The sequence below is a fragment of the Babylonia areolata genome, chromosome 25 (genome assembly GCF_041734735.1).
Source record: "Babylonia areolata isolate BAREFJ2019XMU chromosome 25, ASM4173473v1, whole genome shotgun sequence".
In the NCBI taxonomy this organism is placed as follows: Eukaryota; Metazoa; Mollusca; class Gastropoda; order Neogastropoda; family Buccinidae; genus Babylonia; species Babylonia areolata.
Genome location: NC_134900.1, coordinates 16670259 through 16690938, shown reverse-complemented (window position 1 = coordinate 16690938; position 20680 = coordinate 16670259). Strand labels below are relative to the sequence as shown.

Sequence of the window (20680 nt, the reverse complement as noted above, 5' to 3'; positions counted from 1 at the left end):
GTCTCCCTCTCTTTCTGTTTCTGTCTCTCTCCGCCGCCCCCCCCCTCTCTCTCTTTCTCAGTATGTCTCGCTCCATCTCATTGCCTGTCTGTCTCCCTCTCTTTCTGTTTCTGTCTCTCCTTTTCCCTCTCTTATCCCGTCCATCTTTCTATTTTGACTTCTGTGTTCTCTCTCTCTCTCTCTCTCTCTCTCTCTCTCTCTCTCTCTCTGTCAGTCTGTCTGTCTGTCTCTCTCTGTCTCTTTCTCTCTTTCTCCCTCTTACTCTGTCTGTCTCCCTCTCCGTCTGTTTCTTCTCCATCGCTCTCTCTCTCTCTTTTATTTTATTATATCTGCCTCTGTTCTCCTCTCTCTTGTTCTCACGCTCTTTGTCTGTCTGTCTGTCTGTCTGTCTGTATCTCTCTCATTGTCTCTCTTTTTCCCTTTATCTTTCTTTCTGTCTTTCTCTCTCTCACGCTCTTTGTCTATCTCTCTCCTTCTCTCTCTCTCTTTCTCTCTCTCTCTCTCCACACCCTCTCTCTCTCACCGCTGCCTTTGAGACCAACTTACTTGGTCTTATCTCTTCGCAGGGAGATGAAAGGGAGCGACCGATTTGCATCCGTGTTTTGCTGATGGTGAGGGGAGGGGGGGAGCCGCTCTGTTTATGTCGGCACTGCCCTCTATCTTGCAGTTCCATCGCTCGTAAATCGTTCTCACCTTAGCTATATAACCATCCCTGCCAGGAATGCAAATTTTATATCATCCCATTGATGTGTATGTGTATGTGTGTGTGTCTGGCATGCCTGCCTGCCTGTCTGTCTGTCTGTCTGTGCTACCTGTCTCGTATTGGTGAGGTAAAGATCTACACACACTCTTCTTGTGTGTGTGTGTGTGTGTGTATGTGTGTGTGTGTGTGTGTCTATGTGTCTGTGTCTGTTTGAGGGTGTCTGCCTGCCTGTCTGTCTGTCTGTTTGTCTGTCTGTGCTTTTGGTGAAGTTAAAAGTCTACACACACTGTTCTTGGGGACAGGAGAGAGTTGTAGTTTCTTCAGAGAGAAATGGAGAGAGAGAATAGATGGAAGTGATGGGGAAATGGAGGGAGGGGGTTAGGGGGGTTGGGGGTGAAAGAAAAAGAGAAGACCGAGAAGAGGAGAGGGAGGAACTGAGGAAAAGGAGTGGTAGCAATAAAAATGTTTTGATGAATATAAATGACAGTGCTTGTGTGTGTGTGCGCGCGCGCGCGCGCGCGTATGTGTGTGTGTGTGTGTGTGTGTGTGTGTGTGTGTGTGTGTGTGTGTTTGAAGACCTGTGTTAGCCTTATCTATAAATGAGTAAGATTACAAGTCATTAAGATGGAGAAATTGATGATTCGAGTCGTTCTGGACCGGAAACTGGCAGCGTCAAAGAGGATATAACTGCATCTGATCTCTTTGGCCGCTATGTGGGCTAGAATTTGATTATAGTGGTGAGTGTCTTGCCCAAGTTACATCCCCACTCTCCTGGACAAGAGGGGTTTTGGACAGTCAGCGTTGGGATGGTTCCCAAAGGCCAGCTAGCCCCCAAGGCTGCAGCACTAAGAGCCAGCGCAATTTTGCCTCCTGGTTTGAGAGTCATAGTCCTTCACAAAAGACTAAGCTGTAAATGATTTCCCATTTCAAAGGAGAAACCATTGATAATACAGCTGTGTTTAGACCACAAAATACCAGTCTTGAGGCGTGAGTAATTACAAGTGTGCAGAGAGTGACAGAGCTATAGCCAGGACTCAACGTTCGAAGACCTCGCTGAGTCGCGTGCCCTCCATTAATTAATGGACTCGCTGCGGTCTGGGTCGCATGCGAAAAGAACTTAATGTATGAAGCACCGGAGACGTTGAATTGGTCCTGGGTCACTGCCTCTGACATGGACACTGTGGCGTTCATGGTGATCGTGTGTGTGTGTGTGTGTGTGTGTGTGCGTGTGTGTGTGTGTGTGTGTGTGTGTGTGTGTGTGTGTGTATGTGTGTGTGTGTGTGTGTTTTGTCTCCATGTGTGTGTGTGTATATATGTGTGTGTGTTTTGTGTCTCCATGTGTGTGTGTGTTCGCGCGCGCGCGTGTGTGTGTGTGTGTGTTTTCTCGTCTCCCACCCTAGGAGCGGGCCCTTTGAAGGGAGGAATGAACGAGTGACTCAAAATGCCTTTTGTACACGACATATCACACACATGACTGCGTCGATTCTTTGTTCCACCCCCCCCCCCTGCCCCCCACCCACACCCCGTCTACCACGCTCCCCCCCCCCTTTCTCTCTCTCTCTCCGTCTCTCTCTCTCTCTGTCTCTTTCTCTCTGTCTATCTATCTCTCTTTCTCTGTCTCTCCTCGTCTCTCTCTCTCTCTCTCTCTCTCTCTCTCTCTCTCTCCTTGGAGGTGACTTGGGAGACACTGTGGTTTGTATAAGGTGAGAAGAAGAGTCACTTTCTATGACGGTTAAACATCTGTTGGGAGTTTGTTCATATCATCAGTGATACAAGTGTCCGTGGTTATTATTCCCTTTCGTGGTGGAATCTCTGTTTGTTTTGTCTGACTGTCTGTCTGTGTCTCTCTGTCTGTCTGTGTCTGTCTTTTTTTCTCTCTCTCTGTCTCTCTCTGTTTCTCTATCTCTCTGTCTCTGTCTCCTTCATCTCTCCTCTTTCCCTCACTCTCTCTGTTTCTTTCTCCCTTTCCCAGTCTCTGTCATGTACCCAATCCGACTCTCTCTCTCTGTCTATCTATCTGTCTATTTATCTCACTCCCTCTCTGTGTCTTTCTCTCTTTCCAAGTCTCTGTCATGTGCCCCCCCCCTCCCCCTTTCTCTCTCTCTCTCTCTCTCTCTCTCTCTCTCTCTGTCTCCCTCATCTCTCCTCTTTCCCTCACTCCTTCTCTGTTTCTTTCTCACTTTCCCAGTCTCTGTCTTGTGTCCCCCCCCCGCCCCCCATCACTCCCTCTCCCTTTTCCATCACGTTCAAGCAAGCAAGCATTGGCTTGTACTTGAGAAAGATCAGTGCGTGTTGAATATGAAACGTACGTATTTCCATAATCACCAAGCACTAGAGACATCAGTGGTTTACGAAACCAACACCTCCAGCCGTGAACAGCTTGACCTAAAGGGGGGTCATCAGCCAAATAGGTCGTTCAACTCAGTTCTACAGCGTTTACGAAACCCTCAACGCGCTTATTATGTATTCATTCATCTGCATCTGTGCACAGAGCGCACACGAAGTGGGTTCAGGCATCGGCAGATCTGCAACTATGGAACTAGGGTGGCGCTGTCAGTGTAGCGACGTGCTCTCCCTGGGGGGAGAGCAGCTCGTATTTCACACAGAGAAATCTGTTGTGACAACAACAAAAAAAGAAGAGTAATACAACTATGTCCATCCGGGAATATCCCAAGAGATTCTCCATCTCTAACCAGCATTGTGGCGATTTCCTGCCTTCTTCTTTCGTTCGAGGGCTGCAACTCTCTCAAGTTCAGTCGTATACATGTGCACGAGTGGATTTACGTGTATGACCGTCTTTTTTTTACCCAGCCATATAGGCAGCCATACACCGTTTTCGGGGGTGAGTTCCTGTCGATCTGTGGACTATCTCCAGGGGACTCTCCGTTGGAAGAACGTGGAAGCGGTTGCCACTCCAGGGTAGGGAGAGGGGGCTAGTGGGTTCGAAGGGGGATGGGGGTGGGGGGGCGTGGTGGTGGGGGGCTATAGGCGGCTCACTCACTGTCTCTTTGGCTTTGCTGAACACCCAAATGGCTTTATACTGAGGTTATTGGTGTCATCTACAAATGCTGATACTCTCCAAAATATGTGTCTTCGTTTGTATAAAGCGTTTAAAATGAGAGAAGTGGCACTGACATGATTTTTTGTTGTTGTTGTTAAAGAAGTCTGTACACACCCCTTCACGTGGGGGCAAAGGTCTCTGCTGTTCTCGTATTCTCTCTGGCTTTGCAACCACAGTTACTCAGCTGTCGCTGTATTTTGAACAAACTAACCAATCAATCAATTCACCTGTCAGTCAGTGGGTCAGGCCACAGTTTGTTGTTCAATCAGTCTGTCCATGATCCAGGCCGGGAGTCCAGTCTTCCTTAGTCTGCATGGGAAAGAAAACCTCACCTGGGGTATGACTGGCATGGGCGGGGGGCTTGGGGTGATGGGGTAGGGGATGGGGCGGGAATGCGATGGCGTGATACTGTGTCGTAAAATCGAGCTTCGGTCCGACCTCAAAGAAGTTCAGCGACGATACAGCGTATCCCTCCCTCTCTCCCTCCTTTGCTACGTCTCTCTCTCTCTCTCTCTCTCTCTCTCGTTGTCTCTCTGTCTCTGTCTCTCTCTCTCTGGTTTCTCTCTGTGTGTGTGTGTGTGTGTGTGTGTGTGTGTGTGTGTGTGTGTGTGTGTGTTGTCCACCCTACCTCCCTCCCCCTCCATATATTGCTCTCTCTCTCTCTCTCTCTCTCTCTCTCTCTTTTCCCCGCACCTCCTCTCTCTCTCTCCCGCCCTCATCTTCCCTTAACCTCCCTTTCTTTTTCTGTGTCCCTCCCTCACCCCTTCTCTCTCTCTCTCTTTGTCTCTCGCCAACCCTACCTCCCTCCCCCAACCCATATCTCTCTTTTACTCTCTCCCTCTCCCCCAACCCCCCCCCCTCACCTCTCTCTCTCTCTCTCTCTATATATATATATATATATATATATTCCTCCATCCCCCTTCTCTCTCTCGCTCTCTCCTCCCATACCCCATCTCTCTCTCTCCCTTCCTCCCTCTTTCCCCCTTTCTCCCTCTCTTTCTCCTGTCCTCCATCTCTCCCCCCCCTCTCTCTTTCTCTCACGTCCTCTCCCTCTCCCCACCCACCCTTTCTTTTTCTTTCTGCCTCCCCCATCTCTCTCTCTCTCTCTCCCCCCCTCTCTCTCCCCCCTCCGTGCTGTAAAGTGATTATGTTATTTATTCGCTTGGCGGCACGCAACAGTCTCCGGTGGCTTCATGTACAGTCACGGCGCAGGGATCAAGAGAAGGAACCACCTGAAGCCTGTGTGGTTGGGTGATCAGACCGTCTTTGTGATCCCTTAATATCTTGTGTCATGCCGATTTAAAAACAAGTTTGCGGCGGTTGAGAAACCGTTTAGACAAAATAAATGCTGACAGACAGATATTGAGATGGGTGTATAGACAGCCAGACAAGCAGGCGTGTGTGTAGGTATTTGGATGTATGTACTCACGCACGCACGCACGCACGCACGCACACACACACACACACATACAGAAGGACCACAGCATGGGGTGGTTCTGTCGCAATCCCAGCTCCAGCAACCCACTACAGGGCTATCACTGTCAGGTCGCCACGAGGTCAGCCAACAGAGAAGACCCTGTACACTGCACTGCATTGTTGGTACCTGCACTCAGTTCTCAATGACCGAACACTCTGTGCAATGGCGACAATAATTGTTGATTAAACAAAATCTATAATCAGAAAACATCAAACATTTACACGTGAACAGTTGAGCAACAACAAAATGGCGGTTTATGTTGTTGCGGAACCTGCACGGAGTTCTCACAGACAGAACACTCTGTACTATGGCGACAATAACTTGTTGGTTTAAGAAAATCTTTAATCAGAAAACATATTAAACATATGCAGGTACATAAACAGCAAAGCAACAACAAAATGATGGTTTATATCGTGATCAAGTGTGTGATCAGTAGTCAGTTGTGTCCGACTGATACTTTACTTATATAGCGCCAATCCTCGGTCGGAGACCAATCTCTAAGCGCTTTACAAACACGGGGTCATTTACACAACAGGCTGCCTACCTGGGCAGAACCGACTGACGGCTACCACTGGGCGCTCATCATTCGTTTCCTGTGACATTCAGATTTCAGGCGCGCACACATACACCCTCAGACAGACATGTAACATTTTACGTGTATGGCCGTTTTGTTTTATTTACCCCGCCATGTAGGCAGCCATACTCCGGTTTCTGGGGTGTGTATGCTGGGTATGTTCTTGTTTCCATAACCCACCGAACTGTGGCATGGATTACAGGATCTTTAACGTGCGTATTTAATCTTCTGCGTGCGTATACACACGAAGGGGGTTCAGACACTAGCAGGTCTGCACATATGTTGACCAGGGAGATCGGAAAAATCTCTACCCTTTACCCACCAGGTGCCGTCACCGAAATTCGAACCCGGGACCCTCAGATTGACAGTCCAACGCTTTAACCATTCGGCTATAGCACCCAACTTTGACCATGAGGACAGCAGAAGAGGCAGCTACTGTTCTGACTATATGGGCTAGAATATGATTATAGTGAAGAGTGTCTTGCACCCCCACTGTCCCGGCCAAGAGGGTGTTAGGACAGTCGGCGTTGGGGATAGTTCCCAAAGGCCAACTGGCCCCCAAGGCTGCAGCACTAAGAGCCAGCGCAGTCTTGCCTCCTAGTTTGAGAGTCATAGTCCTTCATAAAAGACTAAGCTGTAAATGAATTCCCCACTGCAGTGGGAAAACCATTGATCACACTTCACAAAGTGTACAGTATCACCCAACTGGGGTATGTCGACCGTTCCAGTAAAGATATATATCTTTTGACCGCAATTCTCTAACAACACTGCCGGATCATGGTGTTATAACAGAGACAGACACAGAGACAGAAAGACAGAGAGAGAGGAGGGGTAGGGGGGGGGAGGGTAGAAAGGATCGGAAGCCAACGTCAACATGGTTCTCACAGGTAAAGGAACCTGTGTTACAACCACGTGTTCGGACAGCTTTCTTTTCCGGACCATTAACAGCTGCTGTTGTTGCTGCTGCTGCTCTCCCTCCCTCCCTCTCTCTCTCTCTCTCTCTCTCTCTGTATGTGCGTGTGCGTGTGTGTGTGTGTGTGTGTGTGTGAGAGAGAGAGAGAGAGAGAGAGAGTGCGTCTGCGTGCGTGTGTGCTTGCGTGTGCGTGTGTGTGTGCGTACGAGCTGGACCTCAAGTGCTGGTAATGTCGTGTTGGGGGGAGCGAGAGAGAGAGAGAGAGGCACAGGAAACATGATTAATTCGTTTATTCTGGCTGCCCGTTCTGAAAAATTTCCGCTTTATGAGCGGAGCGTATCATGGGATAGGGGAATGGAGGGAAGGAGAGGGGTGTGGGGTGTGAGAGAGAAATGCGTGTGTGTGTGTGTGTGTGTGTGCGACAAGAGAATAGAGTGGATTGTGCTGGTTGAGAGACTGCCAAATAACCTCCTGACCATTTCCATGTAATTGCTTCCTTTTTTTTCGGAATATATAGATGGAAGCCAGGAGAGATCACAATACAAGCAAGCCAAGTATGAACGAACAAAACATAACATGACAACACTTCGTCGAATATTGTGAAGCCCGGAAAAGGACGTTGTTCAGGTTAGCAGCCATGCTCATTAGAACAAACGTTCATTATCTGATGCAATCTTTATGGCCCAGTTCTTCCAACGGGCATTTGTGATTTCCTTTTTATCATGTCTTGGGGAATACCGTCTGAAACAAATTGTGCACTTGCACAGGAGTGATCGACTCCTGTCTGTGTCTGCTCTCTCTCTCTCTCTCTCTCTCTCTGTCTCTGTCTGTCTGTCTGTCTGTCTCCCTCTCTCTCTGTCTCTCTGTCTCTATGTCTGTCTGTCTGTCTGTCTGTCTGTCTGTCTGTCTGTCTCTCTCTCTCTCTCTCTCTCTCTCTCTCTCTCTCTCTCTTCCCCTCTCTTCATTCACGAACACATACAAACATATAGCCTTCACGCATTCATACGCACGAACGCACGCCCAAACGCTCTCTCGTTCGCTTTGTCTCTCTCTCTCTGTGCCTCCTCTCTGTGTGTGCCTCTCTGCCTCTCTCTCTTCTTCTTCTTCTTCTCTATCCTTCATTGTTGCTGTTGTCACTGTTGTTACTATTGCTATTGCTTATGTTCCTCTCTTTCTATCTCTTCATTCCCGAACACATACAGACATGATAATATAAGATAATAGCCGTCACGCACGCACACCGCGCACGAACTCTCGTCCAGACGTTCTCTCTCTCTCTCTCTCTCTCTCACACACACACACATACACACACACACACTGACACTCACCCACCTTGCTCTTTCTTTCTTCCCGTGGAGATGCCACCCACCCCTACCCCCACCCCACCCCACCAATCCACCCCCCTCCTCCCCCCCCCTCACTCCCCCCTCTCCCCCCCGAGCCCCCCACCCCCACCCCCGGTTCATTAGTAAAGGGGGATAATGGAGTGCAATGCTGCAGGCCAGGAGCGGTGATGAAACACTGCTCGTTACCTTAATGCCCCAACACTTTGACGGGCAGAGGGAGGGGGGAGAGATCGTTCCACACACTGCTGCTGCTACTGTTGCTGCTGTTGGTGTTGTTACTGCTGCTACTGTTGCTGGTATCTTTCTGTCAGTGTTGCTGCTATTGTTGTTATCACTGTTGCTACTGTTTCTGCTATTGCTGTTGTTACTGTGTCACCTAGCTAATGTTGCTATTTCTGTTGTTACTGTTGCTGCTATTGTTGCTGTCGTTGCTGTTGTTGTTACTGCTGCAGCTGTTGCTGTTGTCGGTGTTGCTCAGTGCTATTGCTGTTGTTAATGCTGCTACTGTTGCTGCTGTTACTGCAACTGCTGTTGTTGTTACTGTTACTACTGTTTCTGTTATTGCTGTTGTAACTGCTACTGCTATTTCTGCTATTGCTGTTGTTACTGCTGCTACTCTTGCTGTTGCTATCGTTGTTGTTACTGTTACTACTGCTACTGTTGCTGATATTGCTGTTGTTGCTATTAATGTTGCTACTGTTACTGTTGCTGACATTGTTGTAACTGCTATAAATGCTACTACTGCTACTGTTGCTGATATTGCTGTTACTGCTGTTAATGTTACTACTGCTACTTTTCCTACTCTTGCTGTTGTTAGTGTTGTTCATATTGTTGTTACTACTGTTGCTGTTGTTGTTACTGCTGCTGCTGTTGCGTACAATTGCTGTTGTTACTGCTGCTACTGTTGCTGTTGTTGCAGCTGCTACTGTTACTGTTATTAATGTTACTATGTCTGAGCCTGGGTCCGTACACTTGTTACAACTTGAACCTAAAGCTAATACAACGTTGCTGTATGGTGAGAGGTTGTCACGTGTTGACTGTGTGTCTATCGGTTCAAAACATCAAAAGAAACATCAGCAGTTCAGGTCTATTACGACACGCATTGCATGCCTTCAGAGTGCAAGGTGTACGTCAACTAAAATATCAAAACGTGCGCATCGTTTCCATTGGTAACCCAGTGAAGAAACTGCCCTGGGGACGCACGCGCGCGCGCGCGCGCGTGTGCATGTGTGTTTCCTGACAGAGACAGATTAATACCTGTGATAGATAAACCCCAGCCCAGGGCCGTCACTGTGTGTGTGTGTGTGTGTGTGTGTGTGTGTGTGTGATGAAGTAATGAAGTGTGTGTGTGTGTGTGTGATGAAGTAATGAAGTGTGTGTGTGTGTGTGTGTGTGACAGGAAGCAATAATATCTTTTTATTACTTGATCAAGACACGTAAACTTTCACGTTCTTTCTTTGCCAGTGAGTTTTTAAGCCCAAGTGGAAATCGTACGGTTCAGATCAAGTTTGGTGTGTTTTTTTCTGTTACTGCCTGTCTGCCTGTCTACCTGTCTGCCTCTGTGTATGTGTATGCGTACGTATGTGTGTGTCACTCTGTGTATGTGCGTGTGTGTGTGTGTGTGTGTGTGTGTGCGCGATGTATATATATGTATTTTGAAGCAGACAGACAGAGATGGTGGTGCTGAAAAGGGGGCGAGCACTGACCCACAAGATGTCTGCCAGCTGCCCAAAGGCTTTTTTGGCAACAGAACCAGAAGTAGACCAGTATGCATTGGCTGACACTGCCGAGACATCGCTCAGTGCTCACCTTACCCCTACCACCACCACCCCACCGACCCCTCATTGGGCAGTGCCGCCCTCCTTTTTGACCCCTAAATAACCATCCGTTACACACAAACACGCACACACAGAACCAGAGCCTGCCAAGTTCGTTAATCGGATTCATGAGGTAAAAGTTGGTGTGTTTTTTTTTTCTACCAATAGGATGTTGGACCTTACTAACATCGCTTATTGAGGAACGCATCCCAGGGCAGTGTACTACTTCAAACTGTTGTCCAGATTGTGAATACATCATATACATTCACTAGTTTCTGTTTGCTCATAATGACAAAATATTATTTTCTAATGCTCATATTCTTTCGGTAAACTTAGACTATCCATCTTACCCCTCCTCACGCCCCCCCCCCCCCCTCTCTCTCTCTCTCGCCCACACCCTCTCTCTGTGTGTCTTTCTGTCTGTCTCTCTCTCTCTCTCTGTCGGCCTGCATGTCTCTCTCTCGCTTTTCACGTTCTCTTTCTCTCTCTCGTTCTCCCTCTCTCTTTCTCTCTTCGTGTTATGACGCTCTCTCTCTCTATCTATCTCTCTCTCCGTACATATATATATATATATATATATATATATCTCTCTCTCTCTCTCTCTCTCTCTCTCTCTCTCTCCGTATCTACCCCCCCTCCCTCTCTCTCTGCCTCTCCACCTCGTCGCTTTATCTCCTTCTCTCTCTGTGCCTCTCTCTCTCTGGTGAAGGGCAAATACTTGTGATGATTCTCCTTGAATCATGTTGTGATATCCTTCCCTCTCTGTTTCTGACGATGATAAAGCATCTGTTTTGTTTTTTTCTCGTTGAAACAAAGTCATGCACTCGTTGACAAGTATGTATGTATATATATATATATATATATATATATATATATATATATATATATATATATATATATATATATATATATATATCACCCCAGTTTCAGTTGCTCCCTTTTGAAGGCGAGGGCCAGATGGAGAGAAAGAAAACAGTGTCTTTGTTTTTCTCTCTGTCTCTATCTCTATATTTGCCCCCACTCCCCCTCCTCTATCTCTCCTTTCGTGTTACTACGCTCTCTCTCTCTCTCTCTCTCTCTCTCTCTCTCTGTGCCACTGTTTTTCTGTCTCTGTCTCAACATTTGCCCCCATCCCCTTCTCTCTCTCTTTTCATGTTATGACTCTCTCTCTCTCTCTCTCTTTCTCTCTTTCTCCTCTGTCTCGGTCAATTTCCATTCCTCTCACTCTCCGTCTCTCTTTCCCTCTCTCTTTTTCTCTCCCTCCCCCCTCTCTCTCTCCCTCTCTCTCTCACTCTGTCTCCTCTTCCTCTCTCTCTCTCCCTCCCTCTCCCTCACTCTCTCTCTGTCCCCCTCTCTTATTTTTTCACACTATCTCCCCCCCCCCCCCCACTCAGTTTTCTCACCCGGGCTCTTTCCCTTCTTCCTTTCTTCCTTCTCCTATTTACGTGGGTGGCCAGTGTGTTTTGATTACTTCCGGTTCTCACAGATACCGCTCAGGAGAGCCCTCTGTGTGTGTGTGTGCGCGCGCTTGCTTGCTTCCCCCATCCATATCAGGCCGTTCTGGTCACTGATTAATCAGTGTCTGGCCTCGCGGCTCTTTCCTCACATCTCAGTCCCCCCACACCCACACCCCCCATTCCCATTCCACCCCTCCCCTCTTCTTCGTCATCGTGCACACACACACACACACACACACACACACACACTTAACCGTACTGAACGTGCCGTCCTTTTCAGTGGCATAGTTTAGGCGAGACCCCAGCTATCGCAGCCGGACAAACATCAAAGTGATTCGTGGCGGTGTAGCTTTTCTTTCTTTCTTTCTGTTTTTTTCATTCTCCCTTTCTTTCTCCCTTTATGTCTGTCTTTCATTCTTTCCGTAATTTTCTTTCTGCAGGCTTGCATGTGTTGGTAAATGATGTGTGAACGGCGAAATGGGATACGCACGAGCGCCGGCGCTTATCGGGAGGGCATGTGCACATTGACGCATGCATGTGAACGCATGTCCACATGCTCGCTAGCGGCCGAACTCAGTGATAACGACTTAGGCGACACAACGCGCGCGCTAACGCAAACACACACGCGCACACACGCACGCTCGCAAGAGCACGCGCGCGCGCACACACACACACACACACACAGAGGGAGTGAGAGAGAGTGAGAGAGAGTGATGGACAGTATGTTTTATTTTCGGTGTTTATAACTGAGGTATGCGCATCTGCACACATTTCGCCTGTGTGTGTGTGTGTGTGTGTGTGTGTGTGTGTGTGTGTGTGTGTGTGATAATTTCCATCAGTAAATAAAGCGGTTGTTGTTGTTGTCGTTGTTGTTTTTATCAGAAAACGAGTTGTAAGAACGCCATGGAATTCCAGTTGCATACGTATGAGCATGCTTCTGAGTTATAACTGTTGTTGTTGTTCATTTTCCTTTTGCATATTTTTAAAACCTTGGTTTGTTTTTTCTCTGTGTGTTGCAGGTCAGAAATATATACAGAGATCCGTCTTTAAGAAATTATATCAATGTTGTTGTTGTCAAGTTCATAATATTTCATTCAGAAGCGGTAAGTTATCATTTGTCTGTCCGTCTGTCTGTCTGTCTCTGTCTGTCCTCTCTATGTATCTGTCTCTGTCTGTCTCTCTGTCTGTCTGTCTGTCTGTCTGTCTGTCTCTTCTCTTCTCGCTCTGTCATTTATCATTCATTTATTCCTTCCTTCCTTCCTTCATTCATTCATTCATCCTCTGTTTCTCTCTCTCACTCACTCACTCACTCTATCTCTCTCATTACCATATTCATATACATTATTGTCATTAATGCAGGTATTATGATTATGTACTTGTAAATGCTACTGTGCAATTGAGTGTATTTGAATTTCATGTATGTTTTTCTATAACCTTTTGTTATCTTGTGAACATTTTGATTTCATTTCTTTTTGCCCTGAGGGCTGGATGTAAAAAAAAGCATATGTATGCTTATTCCACTTCCCTCATTAAAAAGATTAGTTCGTTCGTTCGTTCTCTCTCTCCCCTGTCTTTCTTCCAGGTTAATATTTTAGTTTAAAGCGTTCAAACTGTGATTAGCTCTGATGTCTTAACTTCAGTGAAACACGGTACTCAGTTTGTTTATTGATTACGTGGTCGTGTAATATTATTGTTTTTGTTTAATGATCATGTGTTGACATCCCTTCGTGAGGGGCAATGGCCGGCTATTATATATATATATATATATATATATATATATATATATATATATATATATATATATATATGGTAGTCAGTCCTGTCCGCCGGACTCTGACCATCAGAACAGCAGAGGAGGCAACTGCTGTTCCGACCATTTGGGCTAGAATTTGATTATAGTGGAGAGTGTCTCGCCCAGGTTACATCCCCACTCTCTCAGCCAAGAGGGTTTTAGGACAGTCAGCGTTGGGATGGTTCCCCGGCAAAGGCCAACCAGCCCAAAAGGCTGCAGCACTAAGAGCCAGTGCAATTTTGCCTCCTAGTTTGAGAAAAGCTGTAAATGATTTCCCATTGACTGGAGAAACCATTGATAATACAGCTCTCACTTTGCTGTTGGCCCAAATGTAAATTGTAAACTTATGTCAATCTGTGATACAATGGCCGGCTATACGTAAAATTTAAACCGTGCTGTCCCTATTTGTATCGCTTACGTGTTATGTTCTCCGCAGAATATTATGCAATCGCGTCAATGATCTATGTATAATAGGCAATCCGGTACATCAGTGTTGATGGGAAGAATTATTCTAATCATTATCATTGATACTTATGTAGCGCCTGTCCACACGGCCGGAGATCAAGCTCAGTCAAAGCGCTTTATGCACTGTCACTGGTTTGCACAATATGCTGCCTGCCTGCCTGAGTAGAGCCAGCGACTGACAGCCACTAATCAATCATTGTTTTGCTATTTCATTTATTCAGGCTTCAGTCACACACACACACACACACACACACACTCCAGCACTGGACACACACACAAACACACTCCAGCACTAGACACACATGTACATTTGAGTGGACTGATTGCGCAGCACGTTTGCCAGGGATATATAACTCTCTTGTTGCAGTGGATTCTTTTACGTGCGGTAGACGCATACCACACAAGGGACCTCAGTATATCGTATCATCCCGTCTGTCCCTCTCCGCCCATTTCCCTCCTCTTTGTCGTCACTGAGGGAAACGGCCGTGTCACAGTGAAGGCGGAGGAGGGTGCTTACAGAGATATTGGGATGGGGGGATGTCTGCGCTGTCTTATTTAGTTGCCAGTTCATCTTTTTTTCCGTTCCTTCCCTACTTCTTTCCATTTTCATTTTTACATGAATGGTAAGGGACCCTTCGGCTTGTTTAGGACTCAGCGACTTGCAGGAACTCCGTGCTCATGTGCAAACTGTAGTCTCAGTGGTCGAAGGGAAATTATCGCGTCGAGTCCCGTCTGGAAATTTGCTTCCGAAGTAGTTTCCCTTTATAGGGTCCATTGAATGGCGCTCACTTCAGACGACAATAATTCTTTTCGAATCATCGCCTCGTTTTTATTTTTAGGATGGAACTGAAAAAAATATCAGTAAAAAGTATAATATTTTTGCCTAGTTTGATTCCTTTTATTCATTACCAGTCATGAAGTTTACCAGTATAAGTTATGTAATTATTATTGTTGCTGGAATTGTAAGTGTAATTTATATGACATTAAAACTAGACTAGATTTTCACGAGTTCATACAGAATTTGTTCATTGATTCATTGTACTTAGGTGATTGTCGTAATTTGATGAAATACTTTTTATCAGATTTTTATATAAAGAAAACAAGATCAAGCATAAAAATGTGATTGTGTACAGAATGGAACTGGTAGATCTTTATGTCTCTCGATCAAAATGATCTTAGTGTATGTTGTTTTTTGTGCAGGACATGCCATTTAATGTCTCCTACAGTGCTGCTGCTACACTTCGGGAGTTTTGCATATGGCAGCACAAACAAAATGATCATGATCATAACAGTGTCAAACACCATGACACCGCCATTCTAGTTACAAGGTGAGTTGCTTCAGAGGCAAACTGAAGAAATCATGCCATCAGACATGCAATAATGGGACCTGAATTAAGGCAGAGGAACAGGTCCAAAAAGGATTATTTCTTCAGCTACCACAGTCTTTTTCTTTCTGTCATTATAAAATTGATGTAGAATATTGTTCTGGTCGCACTTTCATTCATATAGTATACTTACTACTTAGCAATGTGCTTAGTGGGTTTTTTTTGGTTTTTTTTTTTTTTTTTTGTGTTGTTGTTTTTTTAACAAGAAGTATTGCAGTGACATCATAGAATCTGCAAGGTAGTTTTATTTCCTAGTTTAGTTTATGTTGATTTTTATCTTATTTTTTTTATTTTTTTATTTTTTTATTTTACTCTGGTTCATTTATTTGATTTGTATTACACTTTGTGTTCATCAAAGCATCTCACTTCATAGATTCAAGATTCACTTGGAATGCCTACATGAAAGTGATTTGGGTAGGCAATGATTCTGGTCAATGAGAAAGAGAGCACAGACATGTATTTTGCCTGCACACATGTTTGTGTGTCATTTTAAGATGCCTCTGTGTGAAAGCAAATATTATTAATAATATAATAATAGACAAATAATAGACAATTAGAATTATGTACATGAGCTGACTGTGTACAAGGCATACAGAGCCAAATTTGATGTTTTCAGGAAAGACATATGCAGAGCTCCAGGAAAATGTGATACTCTTGGTAAGTTCAGTGTCATCTCTTTGTTGTCATTCTTCCTTTTTCACTTTCTCTTTACTTTTCTCACTTGATGTAATCAATAATCACAATTGACTTCAAGCTGTTTGTGTTGCATGTGTGTGTGTGTGTGTGTGTGCGCGCGCGCATACATGCATATATGTGCATTCATTACCCCATACCCCTTTTTCTATCCTTCTGTCTGTCATATGATATCAGCCTGTTTTATGTCAAAGGTGGGTGGGTGGGTGTACATACATATTCCTTCCACTCCCATCACCTCCCTCTCCTGCCCTTTCAATCAATCAACCAACCAATCAATCCTCTCTCATTCTCTCTCTCTCTCTTCTCTTTCCTATTTATTCTCCTTCACTTTATTTTCTTCTTTCCTCTCTCTCTCTCTCATTCTTTCTTACTCTGTCTCCACCACAATTCTTTATTCAAGGTTTTATTGCATTTTATGTATCCATGCATGTAATGATTTGTGCATGCATATATGTAATTTCATATATTATGCTGTTGTGATCATTTGGCTTTCACACTTCTCTTTCATTTTTCTTCAGCCAGGGGGCTAGATAAACCAACAACAAAAAAAGCATACTGTGCTCATTCCTTTACCCTTTTAAAATGAATTATCGTTTTGTTTTTTCTTTTCGTTGCATTTCTTGTCCTCTGTCATCTGACAAATCAAGGTGTTTGTGTTGCAGGTCTGGCTGAGCTAGGCACTATCTGTGATCCCCTGAGAAGTTGTTCCATTATTGAAGACAATGGCCTCAGTTCTGCTTTCACTATCGCTCATGAATTGGGACATGTGTGAGTACATACTTGCTTTTTTTTTTTCTTTAAAGAAATTTTTTTTTTTGTACACTGGATTGCTCTTGCTCACTTGCTCTGTGTTTCATCAGTGTTTCGGTGTGTGTGTGTGTGTGTGTGTGTGTGTGTGTGTGTGTGTGTGTGTGTGTGTGTGTTTCTTTGTCTACCTGTCTCTGTCTCTTCCCCACTCTCTCTCTCCTGCCTTACCCTATCTCTCCATCTATCCTTACCTTTTTCTCCAATTTTTCATTTTGCTGTGCTAATGTCTTTATCTTTCTAACATTTTTCACCACCAGAGCATCAGAATTTGAACAGTGTCACATTTGTACACGTATCTTAAAATCTCACCAGCACTGCAGATTGTGTTTTCTTCATCCTCTACTTTCAGTGACATAAACACAAGTAGCTTTTTGTTATCTTTTTCTTCTTTTTTTTTCTTTTTTGTTGTTGTTGAGAATCTCATCAATTCCTGAAGATGTTAACCAAGTTTCCATCATCAGAAGAATTCAGTGTTTGCATCAAAAGAATGTGATTGCATTTATCAAGACATCTTCAGTATTTTGCACATCCGCATTATCACAAGCACTTGATGGCAAACTGATAAACGAAGATAACTGCCATTATTGAAAACTCATTCACTTTCATTGTGGCAGCCACTTTCCTCTCAGACAATTAGTTAATGATGGAGTCGTTTGAGGTCTTGTTAGCTTTTGGGAAGTCTTTGCTTTCATCCTCGCTGATGAATTGTTGATGTTTTGATTTTAAAGCCAAACTGATTGCTGTTATCTGTGTCCCTCTTTCCCTCCTCTGTCTCCTCTGTTTCCAATAGGCAGCTTGTATGTGGTGGTTGGGTGGGGGTGGGGGGGGGGGGAGGGGGGGGGGGGGGAGGAGTGTGCATGTATTTTTTGTCTTGTTTGATATGGAACATTGTGCCTGTTTCCTTTCTGGTGTGCATGATTGGGGTTATGGCATGTATGTATGTGTATGTGTCTGGGAGTGAGTTTTTGAGAGAGAGAGAGAGAGTGTGTGTGTGTTTCTTTCCCTCTTTCCATTCCCCTTGCTCTCTTCTCTGTCTCTTTCTTCTTTCCTATTAACAGCATTTAAAAATCTCCATGTAAATTCTTTTATTAAGGAGCAGTTGAACACTTTCTGACTTTGTCAAAAATTCCCTCTTTACATGAAAACAACAACAGCAACACTAATATAATATTTTTATCACCACACATTGTCATAGTATGTGTGAATATGTTACTTCTTATTTACAGTTACTGACCATGTTAACCTAGAACTGAGATTCTTGATTTAAATTTCACGCAGATTGAGCAAGGTGTGAGTGAATTGGTCTTTTTAATGTTGTTTTAATCAACCTTTTAACTTTGTGTTCTGTTTGACTGGTTTTAAGCTCTGACAGTTATTCATTCACGAAATTGCACCATTTGCAGTCGGCTGGACTGTAAGCAGCAAGATTCGATTTGACTCAAACTGAGATTTTGAGCTGTGTCACACAGCGGACTTGGTTATCGTTGTTTCAGTTTCAACTTGATTTGAACTGAGATTTGAGCCTGTGTCACACAGCGGATTTGGTTATCGTTGTTTCAGTTTCAACTTGATTTGAACTGAGATTTGAACCTGTGTTACACAGCGGACTTGGTTATTGTTGTTTCAGTTTCAACTTGATTTGAACTGAGATTTGAACCTGTGTCACACAGCGGATTTGGTTATCGTTGTTTCAGTTTCAACTTGATTTGAACTGAGATTTGAACCTGTGTCAAACAGCAAACTTGGTAATGGTTGTTTCAGTTTCAACTTGATTTGAACTGAGATTTGAACCTGTGTCAAACAGCAAACTTGGTAATGGTTGTTTCAGTTTCAACTTGATTTGAACTGAGATTTGAACCTGTGTCAAACAGCAAACTTGGTAATGGTTGTTTCAGTTTCAACTTGATTTGAACTGAGATTTGAACCTGTGTCAAACAGCAAACTTGGTAATGGTTGTTTCAGTTTCAACTTGATTTGAACTGAGATTTGAACCTGTGTCAAACAGCAAACTTGGTAATGGTTGTTTCAGTTTCAGCTTGATTTGAACTGAGATTTGAACCTGTGTCAAACAGCAAACTTGGTAATGGTTGTTTCAGTTTCAACTTGATTTGAACTGAGATTTGAGCCTGTGTCACACAGCGGATTTGGTTATCGTTGTTTCAGTTTCAACTTGATTTGAACTGAGATTTGAACCTGTGTTACACAGCGGACTTGGTTATTGTTGTTTCAGTTTCAGCTTGATTTGAACTGAGATTTGAACCTGTGTCACACAGTGGACTTGGTTACCATTGTTTCAGTTTCAACTTGCCCCATGATGACGACGACAATCAGTGCAAGCAGTTCATGCAGCCAGGCAGGGGAGGTAAGCGCTACCATGTGATGGCCCCTACCCTGGACGCCAACTCCAACCCCTGGGACTGGTCGGCCTGCAGCTCCTACCTCATGACCGAGTTCATTGAGTAGGTGGTCATGGTTGTGTGGGTGTGGGTGAGTGTGGATGTGTGTGTGTCTGTATGTGTCTGTGTGTGTGCTGGTTCATTGAGGTGTGGTTTTTTTTGCAGAGTGTGTATGTTTGTGTGTGTGTGTGTGTTGTGTTCATTGAGGTGTTTTTTTGTTGAATGTGTTTGTATGTGTGTGTTTGTGTGTGTGTGTGTGTGTTTTGGCTCATTGTGGTGTTTTTTGTAGTGTTGTGTGTGTATGTGTGTGTGTGGGTGCTGGTTCATTGTGGTGTTGTTGTAGTGTTGTGTGTGTATGTGTGTGTGTGTGTGTGTTGTGTTCATTGAGGTGTTTTTTTGTTGAATGTGTTTGTATGTGTGTGTTTGTGTGTGTGTGTGTGTGTTTTGGCTCATTGTGGTGTTTTTTGTAGTGTTGTGTGATTTTTGTGTGTGTGTGGGTGCTGGTTCATTGTGGTGTTGTTGTAGTGTTGTGTGTGTATGTGTGTGTGTGTGTGTGTGCTGGTTCATTGTGGTGTTTTTGTAGTGTTGTGTGTGTGTGTGTGTGTGTGTGTGTGTGTATGCTGGTTCATTGTGGTGTTTTTAGTAGAGTGTGTTGTGTTCGCGTGCGTGCATGCATGGGCGCATGTGTGCGTTTCAGTGACAAAGTGTGTAAGGAGTGTGTGTGTGTGCAGGGGAATATGTGTGTGTGTTTCAGTAACGAGGTTTTAGCATAGAGTGTGTGTGTAAGTTTGAGTTGAATTGCACGGCAGACTTGCCACACCTCAACACAGCCTAGCCTTCCTCTTCACAGTGAATATCAGGCTTACAACACAAGCACATTATCATGGCCCACAGATCCCTTTTGATAGTTGAATAAGTCTGACATCTGCTCAAAGGGGTTGTTTTTTTTACCCATGTGTTCAATGGAAATTAAGTTTATAAAATTGGGAAATGTTTTCAACAAATTTTTTAACTTTACAGTTTGCCTGTTTTCTCAAGTTGGGCATATTTGTTAAACAATGTTGTAATCTTCCATGCCCCAGTAGGAGTTTAAGTTGTGAGTATGATAAGGTGAGTGATGATGAGGTGAGTGTGGTGATGAGGCGATGAGCATGGTGATGAGGAGAGCATGTGTTGTGGAGCGGTGATGATGACAGGGTGATGCCTGTGCAGTGCAGGTCTAGCGGAGTGCCTGAGGGACCCAGTGAAGGTGGACACCTGGAACAACCTCATCAAGTCCTACCAGCGGCCTGGCTGGCTCTACAGTGCCGACCGACAGTGTCAGTTCGTCTTTGGCCACGGTTACGGACTCTGTCCCTACATGGTACTGCTATGTCTCTGCTGCTGTTCCTTTTGTTGTGCAATGCTGTTGTTCTTATGTTGCAACTTTTCATTCTTTTTTGTTTTTAACCTTTAATGATATTAATGAAAACAATGGGTATTCATAATGCGCTCTGCCTCTTTAGCACAGGGATCCTGAGCGCTAACAGTTAACGAGTATGGGGGGGAGCGGGATGGGGTGGGGGGTGTGTGTGGGGCGGGGAGAATGGGGGGGAGCAAATGGTTACAAAAATTAACAAAATTAACAACTCAGGAATTCTGTTTTTCTTTTCATTACATCAAGGTTCCAGCAAATCTGTGTTTTACTCTCCCCCCCAAAAAAAAGATGTCTCATTACAACATCATGCTGTCAAACATCCATGGTATCCATCAGTATACATTTTATATCTATCTAACTTTTGTATATATATA

General features: G+C 44.6%; 1 protein-coding gene across 1 annotated transcript in view; it reads left to right on the top strand.

Annotated features, from left to right (window-relative positions):
* The window catches only part of LOC143299616 (A disintegrin and metalloproteinase with thrombospondin motifs 9-like), a 79421-nt gene that overhangs the window by 2544 nt on the left and 56197 nt on the right, over positions 1–20680 (top strand). The window contains exons 2-7 of the mRNA XM_076612910.1: positions 12368–12451; positions 14806–14933; positions 15607–15647; positions 16349–16454; positions 18791–18952; positions 20102–20252. Of these exons, the coding sequence (XP_076469025.1) occupies positions 12368–12451; positions 14806–14933; positions 15607–15647; positions 16349–16454; positions 18791–18952; positions 20102–20252 (672 nt within the window). The remainder of the gene's footprint in view (positions 1–12367; positions 12452–14805; positions 14934–15606; positions 15648–16348; positions 16455–18790; positions 18953–20101; positions 20253–20680) is intronic.